The 10,423-nt window shown below is 43.4% G+C and overlaps 1 protein-coding gene across 1 annotated transcript; it reads right to left on the reverse strand.

Annotated features, from left to right (window-relative positions):
• Positions 1-85: 85 nt before the first annotated feature.
• On the reverse strand, positions 86-9,274 carry LOC105013966 (glutathione hydrolase 7). The gene is made up of 15 exons (XM_034296175.1): positions 8,925-9,274; positions 7,946-8,530; positions 7,349-7,575; positions 7,021-7,172; positions 6,762-6,879; positions 6,490-6,557; positions 5,117-5,190; positions 4,824-5,017; positions 4,337-4,424; positions 4,082-4,209; positions 3,812-3,900; positions 2,810-2,962; positions 1,964-2,081; positions 1,635-1,872; positions 86-1,482 (listed from the first exon to the last, which is right to left on the reverse strand). Exons 2-15 carry the CDS (start codon positions 8,163-8,165, stop codon positions 1,307-1,309), a joined length of 2,043 nt encoding a protein of 680 aa, XP_034152066.1. The 5' UTR covers positions 8,166-8,530; positions 8,925-9,274; the 3' UTR covers positions 86-1,306.
• Between the last annotated feature and the right edge of the window lie 1,149 nt (positions 9,275-10,423).

Below are 10,423 nucleotides of genomic sequence, written 5' to 3' on the forward strand. Positions count from 1 at the left end.
GGATTACCAAGGGACTCTCTTCATATGTACTATAATAAAAAGCCAATTAACCCCAATATAGGCACATATATATATATATATATATATATATATATACACACACACACAATAATCATTCAATAGACTAAAAAGTAAATCCGATACAGTTATGTGTGTTATCAAGCAAAAACATTTCTGTTCTAACAGTGCAAATGACTAAGTATAAACTACATATGCAAATATAAAAATAGACAAATCATTTACAAGCACTTCATAATCCTGTCTTCCTGATCATTCAGTCTTAAATGCAATTTTCTGAAATTAAATAAAAAGTTTGCAACAATACCCTTTCCAGTTTTTTTACATCCCAGATATCCTAAAATAATATTCATACTACAGTATTCCAACAAAGTAGTATTACAAATAAATAACATTCAATATTGAAGTGAGTAAAGAATAACATTCACATGAAGAGAAACGTGCTGTGCCCGGTCTCTTTCTAAGATAAACATAATATCTCTGTGAAGAGATTCACAAAATGGCCTCTTGTACCGATTGTTCGCAAATGGCTAGATATCTACAAGAGCTACAACACCTTTTGACTCAAGCCACATGACTCCAATTAAGGACGGTTGCCGACTCTGTCACTGACCATATAAATGCACCCACAGTAAGTGGGTGGTCAAAGCGTACTGTACATCAAGGGGTCTCAACCTGGGCGACTAGCCAACTCCTGAGTGTTCACATTTGATGTTAACGGAACTGGGCACGTGGAACTCGTACTATCTGATGTGCGCAGGCATTCACCGCCATTTTGAACGAGTGCAAGCATAGGAGGGAAGCGGTGGTGGTGCTCAGTCAAATGAAACGGGTCACTGAGGAGCATCTAGGCGTGAGCATGCCACCCACGTGCGCTCTGTGTGCAAAAGAACAAACGTGTCGTGTATGTAAGGTTGTGTGTTCATGTGTGTTTCTGTGGCGGAAGCAGCCGTTTCGGCTTCCGTCCTCTCGGTGCGGGCCGTGCTTTGCCACGTCCAAGTGGGATTAAGGCCAACCCAGCCCAAGACAAAAACTGCAAACAGCATGCTACACCCCATCTTAGTAAAGGGGCTTTAAACCTACTTCAGAGACTCATTACTGGCATATTACACAATTCCGTAACAACCAAAGACAGAAAATCAACAGTTAGGCGGTATATCAGCCCTTTCGAGCATCATTTTTTCCCGCCTAAGTATTTGCCACTAATATGGATGTTTTTCTTTCACACCCTTCCATAAATCTCTGTTCCTCTTTGAGTCCCGCACCCCCACAGCCTGGGTTAAGGGGGCTAAGGCATGTTCATGGACATGGTGAGCGCTGAGGCGTCTGCGCTTCGTGGGTCCTTCACCCCGATAATGAGGTCATTGGTCCTCCGGGTGCCCTCCACCAACGAGAGGACGTCTACCCTCTGCACCAGGTGACCTTTGAACTGTAGCGCCTCCACGTCCTCCTCCAGGAACTCAGCTGAAACATGGAGAGTGAGTGGGTAAGGGGTGAAGAGAAAAGCGAGCATGATTCAAGTTTTTTTGCGTTTTGTTTTTAGCATTTTAGGTTTCTCAACAAAGATACAGGGACTGAAACATGGAGAATTGGCATTTGTTGCTGCGCAAACTCACAGTCCACCAGGAGAGTATCAGGTTGCAGCTGGGGGTGGAGTCTGCCATATGCCAAACTGTCACTTAGGTTTTTACGGGAGGACAGGACGTTCATCAACACCTGCGTTATGCCACTAAGGGCCCGGTCCCCGTTGGAGGATCCAAGGGCCACATAGGTGCCGCACAGACCCAGAGAAGGCCTCACGGCCGTGGGCACCAAGAAGGACAAGGGCCTCTTACCTGGCTGAATGACATTATTCTGTAGACAGTAACAGCAGAGCGAAGGTTAGACACTTAACTGGACGTTTAGATATATTCAATACAACTTGTTTTATGAAGGCTGGTGGTACCGGATTGGGAGGCTGTGTGTTCTGGGTCTTGTTGGGCCAGGAGAAGTCCAGGATCTGGCTATTCAACAGAATCCCAGAGGGCGTCACGATCCTGCTACCAAATGGTCTGTTCAGGGAGCTAGAGGGAGATCAGACGTTTCATTTTGCAGCCAGGCGTTATGTCAACAACTGCCATAGCATGTATAGTCAAACAATACTTTGCCCTTCCTCTTTGGTCCTTTGACAACAGAGCAATAATTCATTATTTGTTCAATCTAACCTGGGAAAGACTTGACCACCCTGGCTCAAACCTTCAGCATTATCCAATTGTTCTACCATGACCCATATCAAATAGATCTCCTACCATTGTGCTCTTGATCAAGACACCAAGTACAATAACTGCAATTGTTAGGCTACTTGGGTTGCTAGGTGTGCAGCCATCTGAAAGCACTGACTCACACCTAAGCTTATCAAGGTATTGTCGTTCAGCTAATGTTTTGTCCACCATGTGGTTAGAACTGGGCTTAGATGGAGGCCTGCAAACAGTAGCTTTCCTGATGGATGATTGGCCACAACCAAATAATTCTGTCTTTATTAAATTATTTTCAAATTCAGTTAATGGGGGAACAGATGCATGAGGTAGGCCACTTAAATAGTTGGCAAAAGCATATGGTAGGCAAGGTGGTTGGAGATGTTTATCTACAACATTGATCAGGGAAGATTAAGCGTTAAGCATTTGAAATTCATTGCACGCATTAGTGTATTAACTTTGACAGCCCACTTAGCATTGGGAACAGGAGACCAAGCGATCTGAGCGGTAAGACTGTCTGTGACTTTAGGGAGGATTTGCTGTGTCTCTCAGCTCACCTCATAACAGAGACGATGAAGTCATCAGGGCCCATGACCATGACCTGACTGGCCACGGAGCCCTCTTCCAGGGCGTACGATGATGTGTAGTGACCTGGCGGGAAAGCCTGAGAGTCGTTGATCATCTGGCGGAGCACCCCTGCCTCAGACTTACTGGTGGACAGAGATGAGGTCATATTAAACTGAGTCAGGTGGAAGGTTAATCAGGCAACAGGAAACGAATGGTGCAGCAAAATCACAAATATCGTCACCCCAGAACCTCTCTCACAGACCCCACTGCTGAAAGTCTCACTCAAGGTTTTGTTTGATCCTGCCTGCAGTATTGTAGCGCTGTTCTCCATGGACACTGCCAACACACTAGGCACTTAAACACAATCAACTCTCAGTGGCCAATTTCACTTGTTGATTCTGCTGCTAGTGGGCGTTTCTCATCTGGGTGTTTTCAGGCGTACTGTAAATCAGACCGAAACTTGGGACCACATCCACCCTTATCATCCAACTTCACTGGCTTCCACTTCATTATTTTATCAATAACAAACTGCTACTCCTGACCATAAAGAATGGACCCTTTGACACACTTACATGCCTCTTCGACTTTTATAACCACACCTGTTATTTTTAGTTTTTTACTGCGCCCCTCTGCTTCAACAGGGGGGATTTTGGCAGTTTGCGCACATGATTTATATTGTAGCCTTCTTTTGTAATGTTTGTAGTCATAATGGTATCATTAATCATAATGGTAATATTACCACACTGCCCCATCCATCTCACCACTCGTTTTGAAGTGAAACATTAGAAGTATGTAAACGCACCCCATTTGACTTTCCGAGACGTCATGCGACAGAGGTCTACTGGGGCCCTAGGTCTTCACTAAAGACACACCTTCCAGGCTTATCCAGACACAGTTGTTTATAGGCACATCTGTTAAGTGAAGTGACTGGCATGCGTGTGTATGGCGTGTGTAACTACAATAGAAAATAGTGCGTGTATGTTTGAACTTACCTGAGCATCTGGGTGACTCGTTCTGTGATAGAGGAGTTATACATGGGGTCTCCCAGCCCACTAGCCAGGGCCACAGCAATCTTGAGTGACTTTACAGACACGCCGACAGATCACCATGACAGGCAAGTCGAGGTACGCGGAAAAGGATACAGAATTAACTTTTACTACACCGCAAGATGCTTAATGTAGTAAATCAACAACAGCTAGCTAAGTATTCAGGCAGGCCATGTTGTTAAGTCAAGTGCGGTGAAGGAAATGGGGTTGCAGTACCTCGGCGATCCAGTGGTAGGTGGTGTTGCGGGGCACCTGGCTGGTGATGTTGTAGCCTTCCAGGATGTTAAGAGCTGTGATGAGAGCTGCTCCCGCGCTAGGGGCTGGAGCAGCCATGATGTGATGTCCTACAAAAACAACAGACAAATGGAGTCATTTAGCTGCAAGGTTGCTGGTTCAAACATTGAGAGAGGAATTTTAACCGTCATTACAATTTTAAAGAAATGGTGGTTTAAAGTGAAGCCCCCAGTTCACCTTGATAGGAACTCTCTGCAGGCTGCTGTAGTATAGTACTGTAGTTCCCAAAATCGTCCACAGAAAGAACTCCTCCTTTGGCTTGAACCTGAAAGTACAAGATTATTTTCATTACATTTTTGGAAAACTTGATTTTTCAGGTGCATTTCAAGAGATGTTATTGCACAGAACTGCAAATCAATAGTAGCACATAATAATACCTCACAATTCTGACAAATGTGATGCCGATAAATGAGGATGCATTTGCTTATTTGAAGTAATTTCCATATTCAAAACATAGATAGTGCAGTTTTGCACCTTCCCCTACAGATATATATGGTTATGTGTATATGGTACATTTTTTATTGTTCGAGGTTTGGTGATCTTAAATCTGTCCTTAAATGCCACTGCTACCCAGAGCATATCTGTCAGAGTGTGTCGGTACAGGATATATGAGTGCTTATGTAATGCCAGTGGCTGTCAGCCGGGACCAAGATGAGCATCTTACTGCAGCAGCCATTTCCTGGGTCAGGTTTCCACTGTAGAATTTAGCGATTCCATTGGCTGCCACGGCATCCAAGATGGCGGCCAGGTCGAGGCGCCTAGAGAACAGGCCGGAGAGAGGAGGCTGACCGTTCGGGAGGAACAGGGCACGGAACGCATCGGACAGGTTTTTGCCGTTGACTTTGGCCAGGGCCTCAGCTAAAAAGAGGGGACACATCTAATGTAACTTATGAGTTTCTCTTGAAAATGGATACGATAAATGTTATGTTTAGCATATGATCAAATCCTCATGCTTACCCAAGTCATGTGTCACGTTGAATCCATTTCTAGCCACATCTGCTGCCATGGTAACCACATCCTTCCAAGGCATTCTGGGAAAACATTTTTAGAAACCTCTGTTTGTTGAAAATGGGTACCATGATATTTTTCAAGTTTTGGTTTATTGACTACATAATCAGATGGATACAATATTAATGTCTCTGTGCGTAGAGTTTACTTAATTGCCAAAAATCCCAAGCTCATTTATTCACATATTTAACTTCATGTGATGTGCTTGTTTATTTTAGTTTGGCGATATAGTAGTCCTGTTGTTGTCTTTGCCTATATGTCTAAACATGTTTGTGTCCTGCTGTATTGTTTTTATATTGTCTACTACTTATTCTGGTTTTATCATGTATGCTGTTGTCACCCTCTGTTGTTTGTATTTTTATTTTATTGTTTTTTGATCTCCAAACTGCAAGCTAAGAAAAAACGCACATCCATGAGTTAATCTGACTGTACATCCCTCTGTTTCCTTTTAACATATATTTTTTTTCGACCAAAGACACTTACACATCTATATAGAGGATGAGGACAAGATTATAATCAAACCCACAGCATTCTCCCAAGTCCCACACTCCTACCAACTGAGCCATGATAATGACTGTGTATAACTGGAATAATTCTACCTCCAGAGCAGAGGAGAATGACTAATAATCCCCTTGAACAAGGCTGATGCAGATCATGGGAAGATCTCCATTTCTTACTCATCCATTTGATCCTCTCTCCTATTCTCCTTCTCAAAACCCATTTGACAAGAAAGCCAGAGGCCCTTAACGGCCCTGTTAAACGATCTGTCACGTCCTGGCATGGCAGGCCTGCCAGTGAGATCCAACGCCCTTATTTGGAGCACAGACACCCGTTTGTTGTTATTGCCATGTTTTCCTCGTCACTGTCCCTATTCGAGTTCCTCCTTCCCTACTGTACGTTGTCAGCCATTAATTGGTTCTCCTGCAACTGTAATGTTGTTTCTGGTTTCGTGTGCGGTTTCTGTTTTTGTTACTTATTATTTTCTTTATTTCAAGTCCTCCGTTCTCCCTGCGCCTGTGTCTTGGCTCCTTGCCTACAGCTTCACACAAGGGTAATACTGATGTTTTGGGACTGCCATGAAAGTCTGTACTAAAACTGGAGCCTACAGACTTCCACAGCTATTAAAGCGTTTTGGCCCCCACAGCAATGTATCAATCTCTTTCCGTTAGTCTGTTCATTAGTTAGTACGTGAGTCATACACTACATCTTAAGACAATTGCCTAATTTTGGGGAAACTTGTTTTGAAAATACCATAGAGATTCAACTTCTATAAAATGTGTAGAATTGTCCCAAGCTGTGAGGGTGGGGGGGGGGGGGGTTACCTTCCGTACAGCTGGTGCGCTTGCTTCATCCCGCTGAGCATACCCGGAACTCCCACCATCAGGCCGGGCTGCAAAAACAGAGATGGAAAGCACTTCTTGTCATTATATATCCCATAATACCCCAGTCCAATGCTTATACCCCTCTTGAAGACAGTAAGCTCAGGATCACAAACGACTACTCGCTATCGTTTGTGTATCAGTCAGTTGGTAATGTTTTTTCTCCGTAACGCGTTCACGTTTCAATGCTCTTAAACAGGACCATCATGTCTGACCTTGAGCTCCAGGTCAGTCTGCAACATGTCCTCGTGGATGCCGGAAGGCGCGGTCTCCCTGAAGTCAATGACCCTGCTCTCATTCCTACGGATGTCGTGAACCAGCATCACACCTCCCCTGCAGAATCCCACAGAGGACAGAGTTCGCTCAGCAGCGGTAAGCACCTTTATTATAAATGGATCTAGACTCCCCCAAGAGACCACGTGATCCCACCGACTCTCTGTTGTTGTCGCCATGGCAATTTTTGCCAAGACTCACCCTCCGATGCCGGACGTGTGTGGGTGAATGATGCCCAGGCACAGGGCGGCGGAGATGGCGGCGTCCACGCTGGAGCCCTGACTCTCCAGAACCTCGAAGCCCAGGGACGTACACTGGGCCACGTCGGTCACCACCGCACCCTGGTTAAAGATCTGCCACACAGGGGAGAGAGAGGACGGGAGTTGGCTTAGGTTACGGAAAGGGGGGATGGTCAAAAGAAAAAGGATAGTGAGAGAGGAGGGGTGGAAGACAAAAGAGAAGAGAGACGTATGGCACAGACCAACGCACGCACACACACACACACACACCAACGCACGCACACACACACCTTGGGGTCTCCGAAGTATATTTGCATGATGAGAGCGATAGTGACTCCTGTGGCAAAGGTGAGACAGGCTGTGATGATGACAGTGAGGCCGTCTCTTTGGCAGGCACAGCCCTCCGCTAAGGGGTCTCTGGTGGTCTCCCGCAGGGGCGTGATGTCTTGGCTGGCCAGGTCAGAGGCTGAGGAGGGCAGACGCTGCAGGCGGGCTGACTTCAGGAACAGGTCTGGGTCTAGAATGTACCAATGTCAGGGGTAAGTGCAATTTTAATGTTTCATTTGCAGGCAAAAAATATTATATAGGATTTACTCACCTGTCATAAACCATTAGATTTTTTATAGACTGGATTTATAATTGATATGTTCAATCTAATCAATCTACATACAATACCCCATAGAGAAAAACTGAAAACTTGTTTTTAGACATATGTGACAATTTATTGAAAAATAAATATCTATACTCAGGTATTCAAATACTTTATTCAGTACATTCTAGAAGCACCCTTGGCAGCGATCCCAACTTTGTGTCTTCTTGGGTATGCCTCTACCAGCTTTTCCCACCTGTATTTGGGCTGTTTCTAACCCACCTAAACATGGTCTTACCTGTGTCTTGCTCACTGAGGAAGTTATCGTCGTCTTTGCGAGATTTGACAGTATTTTCCCCGGAAACCACGTCGTCCTCTGGTAAACGAGGGAAACTGGTGATGCTCATGTAGTCCACCGGTGAGTAGGCATTTCCCAGAGTCGTCTCCTGGCTTGGGTCTTTCTCTGTCACGGTACCGCTTGAGTATCCGGCCACGGCATCGTTGGCTGGGTTATACATGGCGTCAGTCCGATCACGCAGCTAATTAATTATAATGTTTTTTGTCCTTTATTTAACCAGAGGTCAAATTGGGATTGTCATCTCTTCTTCAAGGAAGTCCTATAGGAATTGAGTAAGCGCAACAATAAATCTCCGTTGTTGACCTACAGTGCATCAACCGATGATGTTGATCGGGATGGATTGTTAAATATGTTTAACTCGTAATTTCATTCGAAAGCATATGTCAAACTGCAATTATTTATGCCATTGGTCCGCGACGACGCACATGTTATTAGTCCGTTGTAATGTGGCACTTGATCCGTGACGTTGTTGTCTGGCTCCCTCTAGGTCTGAGGTGAGGTGCCAACTCCTACCATTCGCAAGACCTGTTGAAAGATAATATAAATTATATAACTTCTTGTTGTTACTAAAGCCAACACCACCTGCATAACTAAACGGAATATATACGGTATATAAACAGTACGCCCGAAAGCTAGGCCTAGGTATAAATACAGGCTAATAAATATTCTGCGGTGTATGTGAGAGTAAAACACAGGCTATATGCGGCTAAAATACAGCCACACAATCCGGTTAATTTGGTAATATCTATTCTCGAATGCCTGAAAGAGCTGTGGCTATTATCCTCTTTGCCGTGATTTTCCAAACGACGCTTCGAGATGCAGACTACATCTCATCAGTTGATGCATCGGCAAAGATTGCACTATACGACCACATCATAGGATCCTATTCGCTGTAGTAAAACATAATAGGGTGACTTACCTTTTGAGAAAATATACCCATCTGTATTTAAGCATCAACCATTTTCTTGCGTTATTTATAATGGAAGGAGAAGCATAAGCGCTTTCCTGTAAACCTCCCCAGAAACGAAATAGGAGCTATGCGCTTTAAGACTAGTGACATCACTGAAGGATTGTCACATGGTCACCACTAAACACGACGTGGACTACAGTATGTATTTCTTCATTGCCTGTAATTACAAATTACAGGTGAACCCAGAAAATAAAATGGGTTGCAATTAGGTTTGAGTGGATTAATTTTCACTTGACTCTGCCCATATCCACAAAGCGAAGGGGTGCTGTTTTAAGATCTGTCCATGTCATCTTAATTTTGATCTAAAAGCATATAACTTGTCACCCAACAGCTATTTGCGGATATGGGCCAACGAGTTGCAGAACTAGTTTTACTAAGGCATTGTTATTCTGTCCATAGAAACTCCTCAGATTACCAAAAAGAAAGCTTAGTCAGACAATCCTCTTCTGTTTACTGGCTCTCACTGTTTATTAGCAACTCCTTTATTTTACTGGGCAACTCCCATCACAGTGTTTTGGGCCAATCCTCCTGCAAGTCAATCCAAGAGAATTGGGCCCTTATGTCTATGCAATGCCTTCTGAGAGAGATAATGATTTTCATATTTAGTTTCTACCGGCTTTGGCAATGTAAACAAATGTTTCAGATAACAGTAAAACTCTTTAAATAGAAATGTAATCAGATCGAGAGAGAGACAGAGAGCGAGAGAGGGAGCAAAAAAAGAGGGAGCAAGACAACCAGTATCAGATATAGATATAGTACCAGATATAGATATAGTACCAGATATAGATATAGTACCAGATATAGATATAGTACCAGATATAGATATAGTACCAGATATAGATATAGTACCAGATACAGATATAGTACCAGATATAGATATAGTACCAGATATAGATATAGTACCAGATATAGATATAGTACCAGATATAGAGAGAATCAGAGAGCGAGAACCAGAAAGACCGAACTAGAGTGATAGAAGCAGACAGAGGGAACATGATAAAGAGAGAACCACCAGAGAGAAAACCTGGTGGTGAAAGAGAAGCAAAGAGAGAACCAGATAGAGAGAACCTGGTCAAGGGAACCAGATAGAGGGAACCAAATAGAGAGAGAGGAAGAACAGGATAGAGACAAGCAGAGGGAGAGAGAGAACCGGAGAGACGGGAAAAAAACTCCATCAAAGTTGCTCTACCTGCCAAATCATTGTGACTATTCAAACTAAGTTGGTTAGAAAAATCAAGTTATTTGATGCCATTTTCAATATACCTAAAATAATAGTTTTTTAAAAGTTTATTGAATATGTACATTGTAGTACATTTTTATATTAAAATCAATGGTTTGGACTCATATCAATGCATAATTTTGGATTTTATTCAAGATAATTATCATTATTACATTTTTTGTTGCCCTTTAATCATGTTTATTTGTCCAATTACTTTTGGTCCCTAAAA

The sequence above is a fragment of the Esox lucius genome, chromosome 12 (assembly GCF_011004845.1).
Source record: "Esox lucius isolate fEsoLuc1 chromosome 12, fEsoLuc1.pri, whole genome shotgun sequence".
Taxonomy (NCBI): Eukaryota; Metazoa; Chordata; class Actinopteri; order Esociformes; family Esocidae; genus Esox; species Esox lucius.